Genomic DNA, 24875 nt, shown 5'->3' with positions numbered 1-24875 from the left:
AAACATTCAGACAAGAGTTGTAGGAGCCTAGAAGATGAAGCAATTTAGCTTGGAGAGACTCACAGAGAATGTGGCACCTAAAACTGGCCTTAAAGAATGAGCAGAAGTTTACTAGATGGAGAAGAAAGAAAGAGCAACCCAGGTAGAGAGAGGCAGTAGAGGCCTGGAGTCCCAATTTGTGAATAGCATGAATTAAAATGACTACTTTCCTCCTACGTGAGGTCTGACATGAAGGGAAAAAATCACCTAACTCTTACTTATTACATAAATTCTGCTTTAAACTATATAATTAGCTATATAACACTATAAATATCTATTATTACATCTGTGTTTAAAATATATAAACCACTTAGAGAATTTAACTAACTTTTTTTTGAGGAGCTTTTCTGAATACTCTAAGTTAAAATGGGGAAAGAAAGTTCACCTGTCAGGTGACATAAAAGCAATTTCTAATAAATGTGCCAGAATAATTTTTCTCCATCTCAAGAACAGTTAGTCTTCAGTCTGTTCATTACTGTCTTTTTATAGTATTTTTATTTAATAAAACCTATTAAGACTACCATACAAATCTCTTTACTTATGCTTTTATCTTTTAGCTGATCAATTTTTATATTGCTGACACCCCTTCTTCACCATTTGCTCATTTAAAAATTCATAGTATGTGAGATATGTCTCTGGAGAAAATGTCTATAAAATTTGTTACAGCTGGCAAATGTGTATGAGTCAGTGATAGCACATGACTAAATGCTTCACAGAAAATAAAATTTGTTTCTGTAGTAAGCAGAACTGTTTAAATGTTATTTATTTTTATGTTTCAAAGAAAATATATTGTGAAGTGCTGCATTGATTTAATACGCAACAATGTCTGTGTACACGCTGTAGAAAGAAAATTTATGAAACCTTTGCACAACTCCTTTAATTGAATTTTCCAAATCTCTCACCACACACAAATAATCAATATCTTCTGCAGAGAAAACCAGTCAGAATTATTACAGTCTTTCGTTTCAATTTTGTTGTCATCAGCACATACAGAGCACCTGGATATTTGTAATGTCTGGTAGCAGGTTATTTATACCTCTTAAACACATAATTGCTATAAATGAATGCAAGTCTATGGTTTAATTTTTATTTTTTTTTTACTGATTACTTAAAAGATAAAAATTATCATACTTCTAGTATAATATAAATAAATTTAAATTATGGGGAAAATTCCTTAAAAGGCTGTAAAAAGTAATAAAGCAGTTTTTCCTTAAATCCTAGACAAATATCAAGTAAGTAGTTGAAACATATTCCCCAAACAGTGCTAAATAATGTAAAAAAGGGCATTATCATTGTTATGAGGAAAGGTATAACCCAGCTACAGCTTCCATGACAGCTAAACCTTAGATAGAGATGAGGACTACAGTTGTACATTAATGGATATTTGTGTGTCCAAAACTAATATCTCTATTTTAAAAAAATCTTCTGATAAACTTACAATGTTAAAGCACGAAGGGAATTTTTGTTGTTTCTCTAAAACTCTTAATGTCTAAATATTAAACTTCAGTGCTTTTAAAACTGTTTGAAAAAGAATATTCTTTAATTGTTAAGCTGTAACAGAAAAAATACCCTTTTAGGAGTAAAATTATTTAGCTGATATAATGAATATTTCTTCAAGACTGAGTGGGCAAAAGAACAACATATTTTTAAGTTGAAAAATACCTCAGTGGGTGGTTAGAATGAAAAGGCAATATCAAACTATTTCATAGTCTTAGAACAAAAAAAGTTTAAAATTTGTCCTGTAGTCCACAAATTATAAAACTTTAAAATCTTATAACTAAGATGAATTTTACAATATAAGTAAAATTCAAAAAAGCTAAAGACAACAGAAACATTATAATCTGTGCTTTTCTTTTTAAGGCTAGCAATAGAAATGCTGAAATATTTTGTATTACAAACAGCTGAAACAAGCAACTTTTTTGAACAATATAAAGTTCAGATGGTTAACATTTCATTTAAAATACGCATACTACAACCTACACAATTATTCTCAAAAATGATAAAATATGTTTTGGACTGAAGTTAAGTGTCTAGATTTCATATCTTGGCAACTGCTCTATAATTTGCTTACATTCTTTTCAAAAACATTTTGTTTACTGGAAGTAGTAGACACAGACAAACAATGGTGGCATTTTCTAATATCTCCAGAAAAAAATGAAAATACTAAGTACTATATAATGCCATCTATTGACTTAGGAATATTTGTATTAAGTTGTTTTAAGTTGAGGTTGATTATGTAAAGTAAATAAATTTCATGCCTTACCATGTGATGATAATGTGACATTCCGTCTCTATCAACCCATTGAATGATCATGTTTTAAATGTTCAGCATAACAAATTAAAAATAATTATGAAAATTCACATCCAAATGTAATAGAAAAAGAACCTTTCATTTCATTATTTTTCTAATAGTCATAAAGCCAATATTATTAAGGAAAGTGAAGTAGGCTTACTTCCTAAGTAACTTAAAAGAGAAAGAAGCTTTCCTTTGTTTAAGAAATTTGTAGTTAGCAAACTATAAAAAAGACAGTGTATTGTACACTCAATCAAAGCATTCCCTGATTTGAAAATTATAAAAATCTCAGTGTATACTTTAAAAAATATATATATATTATTGATTTTTTACAGAGAGAGGAAGAGAGAGGGATAGAGAATTAGAAATATTGATGAGAGAGAATCATCGATCAGCTGCCTCTTGCACACCCCCTACTGGGGATGTGCCCGCAACCAACGTACATGCCCTTGACCGAATCGAACCCGGGACCTTTCAGTCCGTAGGCCAACGCTCTATCCACTGAGCCAAACCAGTTTCGGCTCAGTGTACACTTTTTATTTTTTTGAATAAATTACATAAAGTTTTAAGAATCGGTGTCAGATGTCTATTTCTTTAAAAACATTAGAGTGTTATTTTTACAAGTATACTCCTGTGCCTATAATAAAAACTGCAACTGATGCTAAAAAAGCTAGCAATAAAATTTAAAGCATATACAACTAAGGGACCAATTCAAAGAGTTCACTACAGCATTAGTCTTAGAATTCTCCTGGTATTGTCTACTTTAATTATTCTAGGAAAATTTTATAAGAAACTGAAGTACATTCCTTTTCTTTCTTTAAAATATATTTTTATTGATTTCAGAGAGTACTGGAGAGAGAGAGATAGAAATATCAAGGATGAAAGAAAATCATTGATTGGCTGCCTCCTGCACATCCCCTAATGGGGATTGAGCCCATAACCCAGGCATGTTCCCTGACCAGAACAGAACCATGACCTCCTGGTTCATGCGTCGACACTAGCCAGGCTGCAGGACATTCTTTTGATAATGAAATAAGTATTTGTTTATTCTCACTTCATAATTACCTAATAAAAGAAACCTAACACATATTACAGGGCTGGTTTTTATATTATATATCTCCTAACTACATACTTTCAACATTATGAAGATATCTAAAACATTTTTAAATTTAGACAATTCTGGATACCAACATACTAAAAGAAAAAATTAGAAATTTCTATAAGGTGTTCAAGACCAAGTCTGCAAATAAGAAACATATAAAGCAAACTAGTCTGAGATGTTGGACAAAACTAACAAAGTCCTCTTAAAATGAATGTATGAATAGAAGGAGTTTAAAGTTATTAACTTAGCAAGAAATTTACATATATTGTATATGTGCTTATGTTGCTGCGCATCAACTTTAACAAAATAAATAAATAAATAAAACAAAATATGCCACCAAAATAAAAATCCTTTATAATAAAAGCCCACTATGCAAATTGTCCTGTTGGGTGGTCCTTCAGGAGACTGGGAGTTCGAACCACTCGCTATGACGTGCGCTGACCACCAGAGAGCGGTGTGGAACATGGTGGGCATTGGCGATGTGCTGTGACCTCTCGCTGGCTACCTAGGGGTAAGGGTGATGGGGACTGAGGTGCAGTGGAAATGCAGGGTGTCTGCCAAGCTTGCTCTCACTCCCACTGCTACCCACCCCTGGGATGCCTAAAACACAGTCTAACAGAATAGATTGGCTGAACCAGTTTCAGTTATGCTTCATGTCTGAATCTGAAAGCTGGGATGACTGCATGATTTGATTTGTTTTAGGAAGAGGCAACATGGAATAATGAAAAGATCATACCCGTGTTTCCCCGAAAATAAGACATCCTCCGAAAATAAGACCTAGCACATGGAAAGATAAGACATCCCCTGAAAATAAGACCTAGCACAACTTTGGGAGAAAAAATTAATATAAGACACTGTCTTATTTTCAGGAAACAGGGTACTTTTTGAGATCAGATGGCCTCTAGTTGGAATCCTCTGTCTGACACTTAAGTAGCAGTGTTTGGGCAAGTTACTTAACATTTTCTGTGACCTTGTTCCTTATCTGTAATGGCAATAATATCAGCTATCTTACAGAGCTGCAGTGAGGATAATAATTATAGTAATTATTGGACCTCAATAGTCCTACTCAAAAATGACAGACTAAAACATGGCCTACCTACGCATTTCAAGGCCTACCTCTAGAGATTGCCAAATGGCATTCATGTCGGTAATATTAAAATGTTGCCTCTTAAATTGTTAAAAGGTTTTAATATTTAACAGCCCATGATTATTTTGCTTACTAAGGTATGGATGTGCATGTGTTATGGAACTTAAAACCTGTTAATTTAATTATCCATACTGTTAAATGCTCAGAGGCATAATAGTTAACAGTAGATTCAACATCATTAATGATCTGCAAGTTTTCAGGACACTGGTTACAAAGTAACTGTATGCTTTGTGTCTCCTTCTAATTCACCATTAGAATCTATATATGAATGCACTGTTGCCCCATTTGTCTGGATTCTCAAAAAAGGACTTTTAATAAAACTACAAATCTTAAATTGAAACTTCTATTTCAAAAGGTATTTTAAAAGTTCAATCATCAGTGAAGTTGAGCTCATCAGAACTGGTCTTCTGCTAAATGCAATACACAATTTTTCATAAAAGATTCCTGGTCTTTTAAGAGTACACTAAAAACTCGTAATGATTGGTTGTAAATGGTAAAATGAGATGAAAGGATTCTTTTTATATAATAAGTTAAAATAAACTTTTTACCTTTATTAGAAAGTTCTGAAGTCTTCTTTTCAAACAGTTTTTGTTTTATTACTTTTGTCACTAGAAGGGAAAAAAATGTTAAGAATTAACATGGAATGGGAATAATTTCTCATGTTAGAATAAACAACTTCATGAAAAAAAATTCAAAGTAATACATATGCATAGGTCGCAAGGACAAAATGCAATACCTTAACAAACTATATTTAAAGAATGAGCACTACATAAAAAAAAGCCCAATTACAGTTTTGAAGGTACATTCTTTCCTTTTACATTAAAGAGGAATCCCTGAAATAATATATTCCGGGGTAAAAGAAAGGTGGCTTTTTATTCTTTAAATACTATTTCTATCACATGTCCAATAGTGATATATATATATATATAAAGAAGTTTATCAACGAGTGGCTAAAAAAGCTGTGGTATATTTACACCATGGAATGCTGTGCAGCAGTAAAAAAGAAGGATCTGTTACCCTTTGAGACAGCATGGAGGGATCTTAAGTAAAATAAGCCAGCCAGAGAAAGACAAGTGTCACAAGATCTCACTCATATGTGAAATCTAATTAACAAAATAAACTGATGAACAGAGCGGATCCAGAGATATGGAAGCATGGACCAGAATGTGGAATCTCAAGGGAAGGCAGAAGAGAATGGATGGGTGGGAGGTGATCAACCAAAGAATTTGCATGTATATATACATCACCCATGGACACAAACAATAGGATGGTGAAAGCCTGGGGCAGGGGCAGGCTAGAGGAAGCCATTGGGGGAGAAAGGGAATATATGTAATATTTTCAAAATTAAAGATTAAAAAAATATTGAAAATAAAGAAGTCTATCAAATTTAAATTTGGGAGAATTATTAGGCTTATCTCTAAATAGGCTTTATTGCTAAAGTTGAAAATATTAAAATATTTATCTAAGCTTGCAAACAAGGAGTGGAGAGACACTATTGTAAACTCATAGTCTTCTTACTTAGTTCTTCCGTTTTCTTCACTTCTCTTTTTAAGAAATATGTTCCATAAGAAATACCAATGAGATTTTGAAGCTTTCTATTGTCCTCCAAAGCCTAAAAGAAAGTCATTTTAAGTGAGTTAAATAAGTTCTCTTCAAATATAGTATTACTGACAACTCTAATGAAAATAGTTTCCTTCATCTGAAAAACTTAAACTCTATGGCAGGAAATTTTCTGGTAGGTCAACTATTGTGAGTTTTAAAATGCTTGCATAAAAATAATTTAATAATTAAAAAGACTAAACATAATCTACAAATTTACTTTTAAATGTGAAAAGATAAGTATTATTAAAATATTAGTTTATTAATGTTCATAAAAGAAAAGAAATTGCCATGAAAAGCAAATTAAACATATCCCCTGCAAACTCTTTCCTGAATGGAATTCTCCAATCTGGAGCTTTTCTCTTATCCTCTATTTTCAAATGGGATAGTAGAATTTTAAAATATTATATGCCATATGTGCAAATATATTGAATAATCTGAACTAAATGGAGAATTCCTAGAAACATACACTTTTCCAAAATTGAAACAGGAAAAATCAGAGAATCTAAATAGGTGAAACTGCTAGTGAAACTGAAGCAGTAATCACCAATCTGCATTCCCATCAAAAGTAAAAAAAACAACAAAAAACACTAAAAGAAAGAAAATTATAGGCCAATATCCCTGATGAACACAGATGTTAAAAAATTCTCTACAAAACATTAGTAAACAGGATCCAGCAATACATTAAAAAGAGAAACACCATAATCAAATGGGACTTATTTCTAGGATGCAAGGTTGGTTCAATATCTGCAAATCAATAAATGTATACATAACATAAACAAAATGAAGGGTAAAAAATCACATGATCATATATCAGTAGAGTAAAAAAAAAAAAAGCATTTGATAAAATCTAGCATCCATTTATGATAAAAAGTCTGAGCAAAGTGAGAACATACCTCATCATAATAAAGGCAACATATGACAAACCCACAGCCAAAATCATATTCAATGGGCAAAAACTAAAAGCATATCCCTTAAGATGGGGAATAAGACAGGGATGTCCTCTTTCATCACTCTATTCAACATAGTACTGGAAATCCTAGCCACAGCAGTCAGACAAGAAGAAGAAATAAAAGAAGGAAAAAGTAAAACTGTCGTTATTCACAGATGACATAATACTATATGTGGGGAATCCTAAAGATTCCACCAAAAAACAAACAAACAAACAAACAAACAAACAAAAAACACTACTGAAATTAGAAATGAATTCAGTAAAGTAGCAGAATATAAAACAAACACCCAAAAATCAATTGCATTTCTATTCACCAATAATGAACTATCAGAAAGGGAAAGTAAGAAAACAATCCTATTTACAACTGCATGAAAAAATACATAATATGCAAAAAAAAAGGAGCTCAAACCTGTGTAATACTTAAACTTTGCGTTATTTCCATGATTTCCTCTAATGATTCCTCAACTTTAGATAGCAACACCACTAATCTATGAGTAAAGAAAAATATTGTACTTAGCAAGAAGATCAAGCATTTAAACAAAAGTAAGTAATTTTCAGAATTTTCTTTTTTTAAAAAGTATTTTACATTCAGTTTTTGATTCATTTTCTTTACATTTTTTTCAAAGTGGTTAGAGATGTAAATGTTCCTCTTCCATTCATTCATTCCTTTACAAGACAATATATATTATCAACCATCCTGTCTTTTAGAGTTTTGCTTTTTCTCAATCCCATTGAGCAGGAGAAAAGGTTGTAGACCTAAGAAATGTCCAAACTTGTAGAGAGTTTTTATTAAGTGCTTATTTGAGCCACACTGGCAACAGGTTGGAAGCCTGATCTCAAATGCTCCCGGAGAATGACAGTTTTGTTGTTTCTTTTACACATTTGGAATTAAGGCGGGAATGTGAAAAAGATTACATGAAGGTGTGAGAAAAGTATAGGATAGTTAACGAGATTATGTGCTCCCTTTTGGGTGGGTAAACCTTCAAGGGAAGGAAAAGAGGACTGTTTGACAGTTCAAAGGTTGTTAACCTAGATTAGGGGTGTCGAACTCAATCAGAGAAGGGGCCAAAATCTAAAATCCAGCCTAAATCGCGGGCCGAATGGTTTACTGAACAGTCATAAACTGACAATGTCATAAACTGACAGCGGAGTGCAGTGATGACAGCGCGGTGCGGGCCACATTGCAAGGCCTGGCGGGCTGGATTTGGCCCGCGGGCCTTGTGTTTGACACATGTGACTTAGATACACAAAAATAGTAGACAGGGGTGGATTAAAAATCTTTCACTAGAGAAGTTACAGTGGGGCATGATAACCCACTAAGACCTGCCCAGTTAGGAATTTATGATCAGATCAACCTGTAAGGTTACTTTCAGTCAGATTTATTACAAGATGTAGTTGGCTACAAGATGTAGTTGGCTTATTTGTCTACAAGATGTAGTTGGCTTATTCCATTCTCCTCTAGACCAGTTTGAGAACACTAATAGACCATCATTTCCTTATTTACCTAGATCTAAGCCTATGAATCAGTGTTACACAGTGATTTTTTTTAAATAAAGAAGTTTTATGGCTTTAATATATTCTAATGTGAAAAAGATACAAAGACACTCTCAAAGAAACAAAGAAAACTTCACTTGTAATCCTACCTCTGGATTGCATTTCTATACACTATCAGAAAGTTAGCATTTTAACATTCTGGAAAAATCCTTAGTTTTTTTTTTTTGTTTGTTTGTTTTTAAGAAAACATTTCTATAATTTTATATCATACTTCTTTTCTTTATATAACATTACATATATATAATTTTGGGCACATTATCCATGACTATAATTTTGAAGGCTATAATTTGGGGTCTTGTACAGTTTTTTAAAAAGTTGAAATATATTTGACACATGTAAATTTAAAGTATACACCATGTTAATTTGATAGGTTTATATGTTTTAACTAGAGGCCCAGTGCACAGATTCATGCACTGGTGGGGGGTCCCTTGGCCTGGCCTGCGAGGATCAGCCGAAACTGGCAGTCCTACATCTCCTGAGGGATGTAGTAGTGCCAAAGTGGCAGGCAGCCAGGGAGGGGCGGAGCCTGGGCTGGGTGCCACACTGTGCCGCTCCTGCTCATCCTGGCCCTGCTGTGCCTACCGCTGCCAATGCTTGGTAGGCTTGCTGCCGTTCCGCTACGGTCTCCATGCCTGTCCTAGGGCAACACTGGTTCGCTCATGACCGAGAAGCGGCTGTGGGCTCACGCCCAGTCAGTTCCAATACCAGTCCTGGTCTGGATTGGGGAGGGATGCACAGGGGGAAGCTTGCGCTGCCATAGCTGTGCTCGCCAGCCATGAGCCCAGTGTCTGGCACCTGTTGGTCAGCTAGGCAGTGTTCCTGCTGTGGGAGCGCACTGACCATCAGGGGGCAGCTTCTGCATTGAGCATCTGCCCCCTGGTGGTCAGTGCACGTCATAGTTATGGGATGACTGGTCAGTCAACCAGTTGCTTAGGCATATATATATATATATATATATATATATATATATATATATATATATAATATATAATATGTATATCAAAGTGTAATATGCTAATGATATGCTAAGGCTGTTCAACTGCTCGCTATGATGTGCACTGACCTCCGGGGGCAGACAGTTGACCAATCAACCAGTTGCTATGACGTGCACTGACCACCAGGGGGCAGACACTCTGACTGGTAGGTTAGCTTGCTGCTGGGGTCTAGCTGATCAGGACAGGCCCGACACACTCTGGAGCCCTCCTGCAGTCCCCCCTTGCTAGCCAAACTCCCACATCCCACCCTGGCTCCCGTCGTGCACTGGTGGGGTCCCTTGGCCTGGCCTGCACCCTCTCACAATCCAGGACCCTTCAGGGGATGTCAGAGAGCTGGTTTTGGCCTGATTCTTCAGGCCAGGCTGATGGACACCACTGGTGCACTAATTTGTGCACTGGGCCTCTAGTGTTATATAATTATCATCTCTTCTTAGTGGTTGAAATAGTTAAGCTCTAGACTTAGCAAGTTTGAAAATTATAACAACAAATATTGTTGCCTATATTCACTATGCATTTAGGACTTATTTGTTACTTGTCTCAAGTTTCGGACCCTTAGACAACATCTGCTCTATCCCCCATGCTCCATCCCCTGGCAACCAATATTTTATTCTGTCCTTTTGAGTGACTTTTTTTTTTTTTTTTTTTTTTTTAAGATTCTACATATAAGTAATATCATATAGTGTTTGTCTTTCTCCATCTGATTTATGCCACACAGCATAATGTCTTTGATCTCTACTCATATAGTTTCATATGAATTTAAGGACAGGCTTTTCCATTTTTGGAAAAAATGATGGATTTTTGATGATTATAATAAATCTGTAGATCATATTGGGTGGAAGTAGTAACATCTTTTAAAAATATATTTTTTAAATGATTTCAGAGAGGAAGGGGAAGGGGGAGAAAAAGGGGGGGGGAGAGAGGGAGAGAGGGAGAGAGGGAGAGAGGGAGAGAGGGAGAGAGGGAGAGAGGGAGAGAGAGAGAGAGAGAGAGAGAGAGAGAGAGAGAGAGAGAGAGAGAGAGAGAGACACACAACAGGGAGAGAAACATCAATGATGAAAATTATTGATCAGCAGGATCTTGCATGCTCCCTACTGAGGATCAAGCCTGCAACCTGGGCATTTGCCCTGACCAGGAATTGAACCATGACCTCTTGGTTCACAGTTGGACACTTAACCACCGAGCCACACTGGCCAGACATAACATCTTAATAATATTAAATATTCCTACACATGAACACAAAATTTGTTTAGATCGTCTGTAATTTCTCTCAGCAATGCTTTGTGATTTTAGGTGTTATGTAAATGGAATTGCTTCATTAATTTCCTTTTAAAACTGTTCTGCATGTATACTGAAATACAACTGATTTTTGTGTGTTGATCCTGTAATTTTGCTGAGTTTATTATATCTAGTAGCTTCTTGTGAATTCTTTGGGATGATCTACATAAAGAATCATGTCCTTTGCAAATAGAGTTTTATTTCTCCCTTTCTAATTGCTACTTGAAAGCTCAGATATAGGAGCTATTCTCCTCTTTTTTTTTTTTAGCTTTAATTTTTGAAATTTATTTCAGATTCCATGCAATGGTACAAAATTACATCAAGTGGCATTCATAAAAGCTTAGTAAAACATTAGGTACTAAAAAATCCTTATTAGACCAAATAAGCTTTAAAAAAATTAGAGTTAAGTTTCAAAAGCCAAAAATATATTTTAAAAAAAATGCAAAAACAGTGGCAATCTACTAATTGGGTAAACAAAAAAGAAGGGAAACAATGTCAACAATCAATCATTTATGCAACACGGTAGATTACTGAATTAAAGGAATATCTATCAGAGTGTGAGGAAGCTGGTTGTGTTGGCAGCCTTACACTACTCAGTTCAGACACGACTCCTTAACAGAGGAGTTTCTAACTCGGGATATTTAGGAAATTCACATGTGGCTTGTGGAACTAGCAGAGTTGAAATTCAGTCTTGGCACTGGATATACTAGGGCAGGTAAATTAAACCTGAAAATCTCTTCCCAGGATCCTTACTTAAGCAAGGCCATGCAAACAACTTTCCCTGCAAGAGTTTTCAGCACATAGCTGTGCATTAGAAGCTATTCTGAAAAAATGTGAGCTGTAAGTAAATTGATGGGTTTAGAAAAAGAAAGAAGAAAAAACAAAAAACTGTAAAAGGTTAGATTAAATGGAGCTGCTTCAGGGGGAAAGCAGCAGGTAATTCTGGCTTGTTTACATGGTATCACTCTTGTCCAAAACATTTCCTCCTTCCACTTCTATGTTTGTTATACTTCATACAATTGTATTAGTAATTTGGTTTAGCAGTTATCTGCTTTCAAATACATTATATATGATTCAGAAAGTCTTAATTGCCATCTGCTTTCACTGTATGTCCTTTTGTACAAATTGAGGTTTTTTAAAAAGTGTGGTTTTTTAAAAATTGATTTCTAGACAGAGAAGAAGGGAGAGGGAGAGAGATAGAAACACTAATGAGAGAGAAATATCAACATTGAATGGCTGCCTCCTGCACGTCTCCCAACTGGGCATCAAGTCTATAACTAGGCGTGTGCCCTGACTAACCGGGAATCAAACCAGTGACCTCTTGGTGCATGGGTCGACGCTCAACCACTGGGCCACACTGGCTGGGCCTGAGGTTGTTTTTTTCACTCTGTACATATATTGTTTATTTTTAAATATAGTAAGTTAAAAAAATGCTTTTCTCATAATATCTAGTTGAGACAGATTTCACTGAGGAAATGGGAACTTTGATTAGGGGAAGGAAGTAGTAGTAATTTACAACAAAAATGTTTGGGTTAAGGCACATGAAATATTTGGAGTTGGGGGGAGCATAGCTAGGGAAAGAAGCTAGAAAAACAAATAAAGGGGTAGTGATAAATGTAGGAGATGCTAAACAAGGGGGCTTCTTTGAGAACTTCTTCCCTGCATTACTATTGTACTCTAAATGGCACTCACTTTCTATCTTTTAAAGCAGTTTAGCTACATTATGTAAAAAAATGGACTTGTGGCCCTGACCTGGGGGAATAACTACAAATTACCACACCATTTATATGAAAAATTCATTCTGAGTTCCACTAAATGATTTAAAAATATTTTGAAATATTATCCTCAACCCATTTCTAAGATGAGGAAGGTATCCTATATAATAAAGAGGTAATATGCTAATTAGACTGGATAGTGGAATGACCTTCCAGGAAGACCAGTGGGCGGGGTTGGGGGCATGAGGCAGCTAGGGCTGCGAAGGCCTATCCTTGCATGAATTTCATGCATCAGGTCTCTAGTATTAACATAAGACCATAATTTCACAATGGGTAGAAACTTCATTTTTCTCATGTCTATCTATCCATCATATTGTGTGGCACACAGAAGATACAGCCAGAAGGGTAAATGAGCTGAACATATGAACTACTTTGAAAATTTAATCCCATTCTTAATTCAATTTTTCTAGCCTCAGTGAACAAATATTCTTTTCTGAATATATAGGCAGTAGCTTTCTGCAGATAATGACTTCATCCAAGGCACCATTGGCAGTCCAATATGAATATGGTTGGTAGCTGGCCTGTTGCCTTCTAGGTTCCTCTGGATCTCTTACTCTGTTGGCCTCACTGTATTCTTAGCTCTTGAACCAGCTATTTGTTAGGCATTGTGTTACCAGACAACATAAATCTGTAAGTCTGATTTATGTAAATCTGAAAAATCAAAGTAGTTCATATGTTTAGCTCATTTACTCTTTTAGCTATTCCTGAGTTTTACCTTAAGCTGGACTCTTATATATAGGCTGGGAAAACTGGGCTCAATGAGTATTAAAATTAAGGTATCATATATCACCATCATATGAACATTGTTAAACACATCACAAATAAAGTATTTTACTTCTTTAAAAAGAATACTTCCAACTCAGGCATGACTATCAATTTCTGCAAAGAAATAATTTCTCTTAAATTATCACTCACAAATATGATCCTTTTCTTTCAAAACACGTGTATATTTGTAAATAACAAACTTACTCATCGTCTTTAGTCGTAGATTTATTTCTCTGGGTTAAACTGAGATGATTCAAATTTTTTCTCTTTCCTGTACATGTACAATAAAAAGAAGAATGTAAGGGAAAAATTGTCAAATTTTAAATAAAATTTTGATAACCAAATTTTTAAAAAAATGGTAGACAAATGAGGAAAGTAGGAAAAGAAAAAGTATTCTGAAATTTGCTATGAGAAAAAAAATTCACTATTATGAATAACTTCCCAATAACTATTTTATGCTTTTCATTTCTTATTCTTCTATTTTTTTTTCATGATGATATTATATAGAGAAAAACAATTGTTTGAAAAAATATCCATTGGGGCTTAGTATTGTGAAGAGAAAACTAGAAAAACTAAGTTATCCTTCATATGTGTGCAAAATTGTGTTTGATTTCATAAACTCTAGTAGAACATGATGTTTACACTTATTAAGGTCAAGTAAATGATTGTTTAATGAGCTAACCATTTAGTTGTTTGTTCTATAGTACTTTATAGTACAATATACACTACATACTTTAAAAATATTTGATGTATAACACGTATTTGAGGACACATTAGCATAAATATTCTCAGAATCTTACATATGTGACCTTATGATAAATGTTTACTGAATGAATAAACAAGCAAATTAATGAATAATCCAAACTCTTTACTACTAAGGACAAATAGAAAAGTAAGATCACACACCCTTCGCCCCCCTACACACACTACTACATATTTTTATGTAGTTCCATTTGTTCAACAATTGGCACAGGACTATTACTTACTCAATGTTCTCATTATTTTTGTAAAAAATTGTTTGATACAATGTATGGTGAAAAACTATCTGACTCGCTAACAGAAATATAATGTGAATCACTTAATGTAATTTAAAATCTACTAAAATTTTTAACAAGGAAAAATAGGTGAAATAAATGTTAATATTCCACTTAACACAATATACCCAAAATATAATTTTAACAACATAGACTATAAAAGGATTAGAGATAATTATAATTAATATTCTTTTCACACAATAAATCTTTAATATGTGGTGTGTACTTTACACTTATGCACATCTCAATTCAGATGAGCTATATTCTAAATGCTCTATATCTACATGTACTGAACAGTATAGCTGTAGGCGAACACTGTTGGAGGATCCAATACTTCCTAATGAAATCAAACATACAGCTAACGTGAAGGCAATTTCTTTAAATTTTTCAAATGTAATTTATTAACATATTTCAAAATATATTGTCTGGAACAGACTTTCCAATACTTGTTTATATTTTTTCTTCATTCAATTTTTATTTCATTAGTCTAACTTGCTTCTATTACTAGTGGGAAAACATATTTAAAATATTATTTTCTATGTTCTGGTATTTATAATTTTAAGTAAGGTCATTCAGAAATTGATTAATAATTTCCACATTTGTTACTTTGAATGTATGCCTTCTCTCAAAAAAGTTACATCATAAATAAGTTGTCATTTCAAAATACTTTAATGCCAAAAAATAAAACTTACGATTTAGAAATTTTACTAAAGTAATAATTACCTCCTTTGTTTAACTTTTTATTATCTGACTTGTCTATATCCTTAAATTCCAAACAGAATAAATTAATATGGTCAAGAGTTTATTTAATGAAGGACAGAACGGTAAAAAGGTAACATTTATAATTTTGGAGAACTTTGAGGAAATAAGTCTATTAAAATCTGTCTCTCTAAAGAAAAAATTAACCTGGAAATGTTTTGTAGAAAACCACAAGTGAAAATCCATGATACATACTAAACTTTATTTAGAAAATTAATATTAACTAATTTCCTGAATTTTATACTGTGCTGTCAACATTCAATAAAGCTCCCCAATTAAATATTAAAATCATTCTATTCTTGCCCTCGCCAGGTAGCTCAGTTGGTTAGAGCTTTGTCCCTATATACCGAGGTTGCGGGTTCAATCCCTGATCAGGACACATATAAGAATCAGCTAATGAATACATAAATAAGTGGAACAACAAATTGATATTTATCTCTCTCCTCCCTCCTCTCTCTTTCTCTCTCCCCCCCTTCTCTTTCTTATCTCTTTCTAAAATCAATAAATACAAATTTTTAAAAAGTCCTGGCCAGTGTGACTCAGTTGATTGAGCATCATCCCATGCACCAAATGGTCACTGGTTGGATTCCTGGTCAGGGCACATGTCCAGGTCTCAGGCTTCATCCCCAGTAAGGGGTGTGGCAGAAGGCAGCCAATGGATGTTTTTCTTTCATCTATGTTTCGATTTTTTTCTCTCTCTCGCCCTCCCTCCCTCACTTCTTTTCCTTTCCTCTCTTTCTAAAAATAAAAATAAACCACACACACACACACACACACACACACACACACACAAAAGCCCTCAATAAAAACATATTTTAAAAAATATTATTCTGTCCTTTTAACTTATAATTTTCACATTTTAGCACCAGTCAGTAATGTTATGTGAGAAATAGTAAAAGAATAGATTATTTAAGTTTTTACCAGTTGGGCAATACCTTTCTAAACATTTTTATTATTGTACAAAGTAATCAACAGCATTAATCTTAATCCTGTCATAGAAGGGCTCATGTTTATGATATATATTTCCAATTGTTAAATAGGAGGAGTATTAATGTCACAAAGAATAACACTGGATCAGTAATCAAAGACTTGAGTAGACTCTAATATATCATTAAGAGTCTTCTAGTTACTTAATAATTATTTTCCTTTATTTCATTCCATTCTGTTAGCAATGAACATATGCTAAAGGGCTGTGGATTCTATACTGTCTTTTTCTTGCTAGGTAATAAACAGTTGTGTACTTGATTCCCTTTAAATGTAACTTAAAGTTACATTCCCTTTAAATGTAACAAAGTGTGGAGAGTGAACAACCTTTTAGAGAATCAATTCATGAAAAAGTAACAATGTTAATGCACTTTTTAAATTCAAAATACCTTTACTGAGTCCCATAGAAGAAAATGTAGTATTTATTTATTTATTTATTTATTTTTTCTGTTTTATTTTTTTATTTTTTATTATTATTATTTTTTAATCAATCTTTATTGTTAATATTGTTACAAAGGTTCCTCATTTCTTCCCCCCTCCACCAGGTTCCCACCCCACCCTCCGCCCCCTCCCCATCCCCCATTGTCCTCATCCATAGGTGCAGTTTATGTTCAGTCTCTTCCTCCCTCCCTTTCCCCGATAGTAAATCAGTTACTTAGCATTTTCTCATATCAATAATACCACCACATGCCCAATGATACATTTCACACAAAAGACATTTCCAAATAGGTCAACCAGTCTCATCCAGGCCCCACCCAAGGCACTCACAGATCAACACCCCAGCGCTATACTAACTCAACACATCCAGATCTAAGCCTTCATCACTTGATTCAGCAGACCCTCAAGTTCCCACAAAAGTTTCCAGCCATGTCTGAGAGGCAGCCATGGGGCAGGGGCAGGCGAGGAGCGAGCTGTTCCAGGCCTGGCTGCTCTGGATCTGGCCTCTGTTGCTCTGGTTCGTTCCACAACCAGCTGCTCCGGGTCTGGTCACCGCCGCTCCCGACCTAGTTGCTCTGGACCTGGCTGCTGCTGCTCTGGGCCTGGCCGCACCCGACCCGGCTGCTCTGGGCCTGGCTGCTCTGCGCCCGGCCACTCCGGGCCTGGCCGCTCCCAGCCTGGCAGCTGCTGCTCCGGGCCTGGCCACTCCCAGCCTGGCAGCCGCTGCTCCGGGCCTGGCCGCTCCCAGCCTGGCAGCTACTGCTCCGGGCCTGGCCGCACCCGACCCGGCTGCTCCGGGCCTGGCCGCTCCCAGCCTGGCAGCCGCTGCTCCGGGCCTGGCCGCTCCCAGGCTGGCAGCTGCTGCTCTGGGCCTGGCCGCACCAGACCTGGATGCTCCGGGCCTGGCCGCTCCCAGCCTGGCAGCTGCTGCTCCGGGCCTGGCCGCACCCGACCCGGCTGCTCCGGGCCTGGCCGCTCCCAGCCTGGCAGCTGCTGCTCCGGGCCTGGCCGCACCCGATCCGGCTGTTCTGGGCCTGGCCGCTCCTAGCCTGGCAGCCGCTGCTCCAGGTCTGGCTGCTCCCAGCCTGGCAACCGCTGCTCCGGGCCTGGCCGCACCAGACCCGGCTGCTCCGGGCCTGGCCGCTCCCAGCCTGGCAGCCGCTGCTCCGGGCCTGGCCGCACCAGACCCGGCTGCTCCGGGCCTGGCCGCACCAGACCCGGCTGCTCCGGGCCTGGCCGCTCCCAGCCTGGCAGCCGCTGCTCCGGGCCTGGCCGCACCAGACCCGGCTGCTCCGGGCCTGGCCGCTCCCAGCCTGGCAACCGCTGCTCCGGGCCTGGCTGCACCACACCCAGCTGCTCCGGGCCTGGCAGCTCCCAGCCTGGCAGCTGCTGCTCCGGGCCTGGCCACACCAGACCCGGCTGCTCTGGGCCCGGCTGCCCCGGGCCCGGCCGCTCCGAGTCTGGCCGCTCCCAGCCTGGATGCTCCGGGCTTGGCTACTGCTGTTCTGGGCCTGGCTGCTCCCAACCCGGCTGCTCTGGGCCCGGCTTCTCCGGGCCCGGCCACTCTGGGTCTGGGTGTTCCTGGACTGGCCACCCTGGGCTTGGCTGCCTCCGCCTCAGGCCTGGCTGCCACTGCCCCAGGTCTGGCTGCTCCAGTGCTGGCTGTTGTTGCTCTGGTTCTGGCTGCTGCTGCTCTGGGGCCTGGCCGTTGCTGCTCCAGGCCCGGTTGCCACTGCTTTGTGCCTGGGCACTCTAGGCCTGGCCGCCGCTGTTCCAACATTCTGTCCTTTTTTATTTTATTTTTTTAAAATGCATTTATGTTGCAATGTTGGCTGGTGAGTTGAGTTCTGACTTAAGTCTTTGATTTTTCAAGATCTTCTTTGTATTCTTTCTTAAGTAATTTTACTATCTTTTGCTCTCACTTGATTTCTTCACATTGAGAACTTTGGTTTCTTCCTCCTTGTCCTGGGAGCTCAGCAGGTTGGCCTGTAGCACCCCTTTGTTTTCCGCGGGCTCCTGCGCTGCTCCAGCCTGTTGCCGGGGTCGGCGCCGCCCAGGAAGCAGCCTCCGGCCTTGGCTCCGTTGCCCGCGCTCAGAGGTCGAAGGCTCAGGGGCACCCCCCCCCCCCCCCCCGGGGGCCCCGTCGCCCGGCTCCCTGCCGGCACCCGGCTGGCCGGTGTCTGGCAGGGGCTCCTGCTCCCTGTCGCATTCCTCCAGTCTGGAGCTTTTTTTTTTTCTCCTTCCCGCTAGGGGAGTCTAGGATCAGAGTCAACAGACTGTCCTCTGCACGCAGTGCGCGCGACTCTGGGGGCTCCGCTTTTCGCCACTCCCCTGGGATTCCGCCTCACAGCCCCGTCTCCCCCTGCCCGAGCCTGGGTCCCCAGGGTCTGGTCCAGGACTGGGGTTCAGAGCAGTCCGGACTGAGGCTCAGCGCCGCCGGAGGCTTTGTTTCTTCCCGCTAGGGTAATCCAGCATCAGAGTCAACATTCAGTCCTCTGCGCACAATGTGTGCGCGACTCCGGGGGCCCTGCTTTTCGCTGCTGCTTGGGATTCCGCCTCACAGCCCCGTCTCCCCCGCCGGAGCCTGGGTCCCCAGGGTCTGGCTCATAACTGGGGCTCAGCGCTGCCGGTTCGGGGGTTCAGCCCAGGCTGGGGGTTCTATTTCCTTCCTGCTAGGGAACGCCAGGCAGCACCCAGCCCTCTCCTCCTCTCCGGCTGCGACCTCTCCGCGCGCGTGCGTGCGAACGCGCAGCATGTCTCCGTACCTTAGGCTTTTTTTCAGCTCCTCTGATTTTCCTTCTGGTTTTCTCTTTCCTTCTTGTTGTAGAATTTTCAGTCAGTCGACTACCTGTAGCTCTGGGCGATGTCCACTCTACATTTTAGTTGTATTCCATTGAAATTGTTGTGTGCTGCTGCAGTTAGGTGTCTACCCGAGCAGCCATCTTGGATCCTCCTCAGAAAATATAGTATTTAAAAAATATTATCTATATTATTGAATAGAAAGGTATCAATGAAAATATTGGAACTGCCTTTTATATGTTAAAACATTAATATTTGAGAAGCAGCAACAGAAAGATAAGTTTTAAAATTTTTCATCCAAATTAGGTTGTTGGCCACATTACAAAACATTTGGTGCCGAAACCGGTTTGGCTCAGTGGATAGAGCTTCGACCTGCGGATTGAAAGGTCCCAGGTTAGATTCCAGTCAGGGGCATGAACCTTGGTTGCGGGCACAACCCCAGTGGAGGGTGTGCAAGAGGCAGCTGATTGATGATTCTCTCTCATCGATGTTTCTAAATCTCTATCCCTCTCCCTTCCTCTCTGTAAAAAAAATCAATAAAATATATTTTAAAAAATGAAGCATTTGGCTCACATATCTCAAATTGTTTATCATATAGTTCAGTCTTGCCAGAGCCTACCATTTGATCAGTCTCTCCAAAGACCCTTCTTTTAATTTTGTTGCTTTTCTTTATTATTGCCTGTTTTCTATTTAATAATCTGTTCATATATTCCATTATTTCCTTTCATCTACTTTTTCAGGTTTGTTTTATTGTTCTCTATCTTTCTGAGTTGAATGATTAGCTCCTTATTTTCAATTATTCTTCCTTTTTAAATATATGTATTGTAAGTATAAATTTTCCACTAAAAACTGTTTTTGACATAATGCAATATTTAGGTATAAATTTTTCCTCTAAGTGCTGATATGTCTTCATTATCATTCAATGTCTAAATATTTTATACTTTCCATTATAATTTTTCTGATCAATGAATTATTTAGGAGTTTCTTGGTTTCCAAACACGTGTGTTAAAACTTTCAGAGGGTGGCCTTTTTATTATCGATTCCTAATGGCATGAAATTTTGATTAGAGAATGTCATCTGTGTAACAGCAATTTTTAGTATGATGAGACTTCTTTGCGACTCCAAACTAGTTATGTTTTTGTAAAAGTTGTGTGTGCTTTATTTTTTTGTTAATCCTCAGCCAAGGATATTTTTCCCATTCATTTTTAGAGAGTAGAAGTGGGGGGAAGAAGGGGTGAGGGGAGGCAGGAAGGGAGAGGGAGAGAAGGAGAAACATCAATGTGAGAGAGACACATCAATTGATTGTCTTCTGCATGCACTGGACCAGGGCTGGGGACTGAACCTGCAACCCAAGTACGGGCCCTTAACAGGGAATTGAACCTGAGACCCTCTGATGTGATGAAGGTGACACTCTAACCAAGGAGCCACACTGGCCAGGGCTATATGCTTTATTATATGTGGGTATTACCTTTGTTTGATCACTAGATCAAGATTGTTAGTTGGGTTCAAACTTTTTATCCATTCCATCAGTTTTTTAAGAGAGGGAAAAAAAAATCTCCTACTATGGGTAGGGATTTGTAAATTTCTTCTTGTAAGGCTGTCTTTTTTGTCTTGAGTTTTTATTTTACGTGCAGAGATTCAGGATTTTCTGGTATTGAATCTTTAATTATGTAAAGATTCCTATTATCTTTAATAATGCCTTTTTGCCTTACAGTCTGTTTTAGTCTATATTAATGTTCTTATACCAATAACTAGCTTGTTTTAAAAGCTAATGTTCGCTTTATTTTCTTTTTCTGCTCCATATACATTTAATTGTCCTATGCCTTAAAATCTAAATATTAATAATATTAATAAAAACGGCTAAAATATATATTGAAACTTACTGTATGCCAGGCACTAATCTAAATATTTTTTGTGTATTAAATAACTTAATTCTCACAATAATCCTGACAATTTTCCCACTTTATAAGGAAGCAAACAAAAACACAATTTAAAAAAATCAATTTACAGATTTTCCACCTACTCCCTGAAAATTTCAAGGATCTTAAATCACAAACTCCTTTCTGCTCCCTCATCTATCTCCTATGCTATTATGGGATTTTATTTGTTTTTAACCCTCCACACATCAAATTGTTTGTCTATTGCTTTATAGTCAGCACATTTGTATTCATATTTTAGTCATTAAGTTTACAATTAAGATTTACCAATTTGTTTGCTAATTTTTCACCAGTATGCTTTGCATTCCATTTCTTTACCTGAGGTTTGGCTTGCTTCTTTAGGAAGTACATTCTTCAGTAATCCTTTCAAGGGAGTATCTGTTAATGGTAAATTCTTAGACTTTATCTGAATAGTATACCTTTATTTCATCTTCACTTCCTGAATAAAAAATCAGCTGTGATTTCAGGCTGGTATTATTATTCCATTCCCTGCTGTAATGGTAAATTGATAATGATGAGAAGTCTACTATCTGTCTGTCATTCCCTTGCTTTTAAAATTTTCTCTTGTCTTTAATTCTCTAGAGTTCAACAAGATATGATTAGGTATGGATTTGTTTTAATTCATCCTGCTCAGACTAAGCATACTACCCTAATCTGAAAATTTCTATTTTTCCTTAATTATGAAAAACTGATGGACATGGACAATAGTGTGGTGAAGGCCTGGTTAGAGAGCGGGAGCAGAAGGGAGGGGGGACAAGGGGCAAATAAAAGGGGACATCTGAATATTCTCAACAATAAAGATAAATAAAAAAATTGAGAATTCCATAAAGCCTTTGTTTTATATGAGTTAGATCTATCAATCTTTACCATATTATTAATTAAAATAGAGAACATTAAAAAAAAAAAAAGTATAGTCCTTACATTTTACAATACCAGTTCTGCCCCATTCTCTTTACTTCCTACTTGTGGAACTCCTATTTGACATAGGTTGGAGCTCCTTCCTCTATCATATTCCTTCAATGTTTGATCATATTCTCTTTATATCTCTGTGATGTTATACTGTCACAGTATGGGTGATCTCTATAGATCTATTATGTAATTTATAAGTACTCACTTTATACAAATTTATTGTTTATCCCGCTACCTTAATTATCTAAAAATAAGTCTGATGCATTCTTGGGAGTAAAGGAGAGAAAAATGTACCATTCTTCCTCTACTCTGAAAAGCAAAACAATTTTTGCTTTTCAGGTAGAGGAAGAAATTTTGGAGAAATTTGCTAAGGGGGAGGAGAGGGCAGCAATATAATGACACTCACACACATATATAATACATATGTATATGTATATATGTAATGATAAATAAATGAATATATATGTGTGTTTATATCTTAAATGTGTGAGATGGAATCGGTCACCCCATTTTTGGCCCATGTAGAATAAGTAGAGGGATGATTTAGAATCAGATTTTCTTCTTTTCATAACTACAAATGGATTAAATACATTTAATATTAAGTAATCTGTTCACATACAACATAGTTCAGATGTATACAGAATGTACATATCAATACCTTGAGCAAGGGTATTCCAGAATAAGAGACCTGTAAGTACAATGACCTTGTGGTGGAAAGTGGCCCAGCATGATTAACGAATAGCAAGAAAGAATGGCTAAAGTAGTGTAAACTTGGGAAGGTTAGTAGAAAATGAGCCAGGTGATATGCTCAGGTATTAGATGATGTATGGTCTTAAAAGTCATAATAAGGTTTTGAATTATAGCCCAAGTATGATAGGAGTAGTGCCTCAAATGTCCTTGAAAATGTTAGATAAAAGTGTGTATTAAAATTGTACCTTATGTTTTGTATAATATTTAAAAAATGAGGATTGTTGAAGTTATGACTTCATTTAGAACTTAATTTATTTCATAAGAGTCAGGCTTTCTTATTTCTAAAATATGTATAAGATGACATAATCTGATATAAGAGCCTAGACAGAATTCTCCTCCTTTGAGACTTCTGTATGTAACATACATATAACAAAGAGTATATAAAACACAGTTTTAATGAATAATTATAGAGTGAACCAGTGTAACCACAATACAGACTTTGAAATAGAATATTACCAGCTCCCCATGAAACCTTGCTATATGACTTTTTAAAAAAGAGCTTACTTAGTACTATAATCTGTGATAATTATCCATTTAAATGTCAACTGGAATCATGTGACCAGTCTTTTTATAGGCAAAAGGAATGTTCCCTTAAGTCCATATTTAATTTCAATATGGAAATTAAATACAGATCCACTTAAAATCTATTCACATTTCAGTATAGAGAAGCGCCATTTCTAAGGCACTAATTTTTATTTTTAAACCTAAGTTATATCAAGTGTATAAAAAAAACAACTATAGAACTTGAAGAAAATGTATACATCTTCAGATATTTTTGTGAAAGCAAATCTAACCATGATAGCTTTAAGATAAAAAGCATTTGATTAAAGTAAAATAAATGTCACTTAAAAGTTTAAGGTCTCATTATGGGTTTCATTACAACAAATTAGGTAAAATGAGAAGACTTCTTTGTTTCTGTGTAGCTTCTAGTATATGCTTAGCACTCAATAAATGTGAAACAATAAAATATGAATTAGGCTAATCATAGCATATCTTAAATATATTTTATTAAATTTGAGCCTACTTAAAATTTTATATTATAGAAACTTGACATGCCACTGATTCATAACCTTTTCCAGTATTAAAAATTAAACCTATGAAATCTAGATTTCTATATCTTTTAAGCAAACATTTAGCAGTAAACTACCAGAGAAGAAAAAATATGTATGGTAAAATTTAAACTAACAATACTTTAAAATGAAAAATTTAATATTAAATTAGGTTATTCTCTTATGAAAAATTCTACAAACATTTTGCAAATGCATTCAAAATAGTAAAAAAAAATAAAATAAAAAGAGAAGGAAATGAAATATAATAAAGGTAGCTATATAAAGAAACACAAAATATGAATAAAACTAAATGGACAACATGTATAAAAATAACATTTAGAAGCATCATTCTTAAACTGTATAGTGCAGCAGTACCTGAATTATATGCCCTTTAATTTATGCACATGATGGATAGCTTGTTAAGAGGCATATCTGTAACCATTATAATTGATAGTAGCTGAAGGCAGTCAGGCCATAATTTCTATTTAATGGATGGAATAGAAAGGGAACAAAGTCTGCAGCAGCATTTTAAAATAAGTGCCTAGAAAGTTTACATTTATGTCCAAAGTAGTTATACCTTTATTCTAGCCTTTTCTATGTTGAATTCTTTAAGAAGAGAAAAATCAGCTGCAGCAATACCCATGCATTATTAAATCAAAATTTTCATTTAACTAATAACCTGAAAAATAACACAATCAGTGGGGAAGAATGTTTAACTAA

The 24875-nt window shown here is 36.8% G+C and overlaps 1 protein-coding gene across 5 annotated transcripts in view; it reads right to left on the bottom strand.

The window, feature by feature from the left end:
• ITGB3BP (integrin subunit beta 3 binding protein) overlaps nucleotides 1-24875 on the bottom strand; it is a 44744-nt gene that overhangs the window by 6424 nt on the left and 13445 nt on the right. For 2 of the 5 annotated variants that reach the window (XM_084876061.1, XM_084876062.1), the window contains exons 4-8: nucleotides 21766-21825; nucleotides 13701-13767; nucleotides 7542-7620; nucleotides 6100-6193; nucleotides 5130-5189 (exon numbers count right to left, since the gene is read on the bottom strand). In XM_084876061.1, the coding sequence (XP_084732187.1) occupies nucleotides 5130-5189; nucleotides 6100-6193; nucleotides 7542-7620; nucleotides 13701-13767; nucleotides 21766-21825 (360 nt within the window). Of the gene's footprint in view, nucleotides 1-3772; nucleotides 3940-5129; nucleotides 5190-6099; nucleotides 6194-7541; nucleotides 7621-13700; nucleotides 13768-21765; nucleotides 21826-24875 lie in introns of those variants that run through there. The other 3 variants (XM_084876060.1, XM_084876063.1, XM_084876064.1) reach the window with 3 other exon arrangements.

This window comes from Pipistrellus hanaki (genome assembly GCF_964339955.1).
Source record: "Pipistrellus hanaki genome assembly, chromosome: 2".
NCBI classification, from domain to species: domain Eukaryota; kingdom Metazoa; phylum Chordata; class Mammalia; order Chiroptera; family Vespertilionidae; genus Pipistrellus; species Pipistrellus hanaki.
The sequence above is the reverse complement of the archived record's forward strand: the minus strand, read 5'-3'. Positions and strand labels throughout refer to the sequence as shown.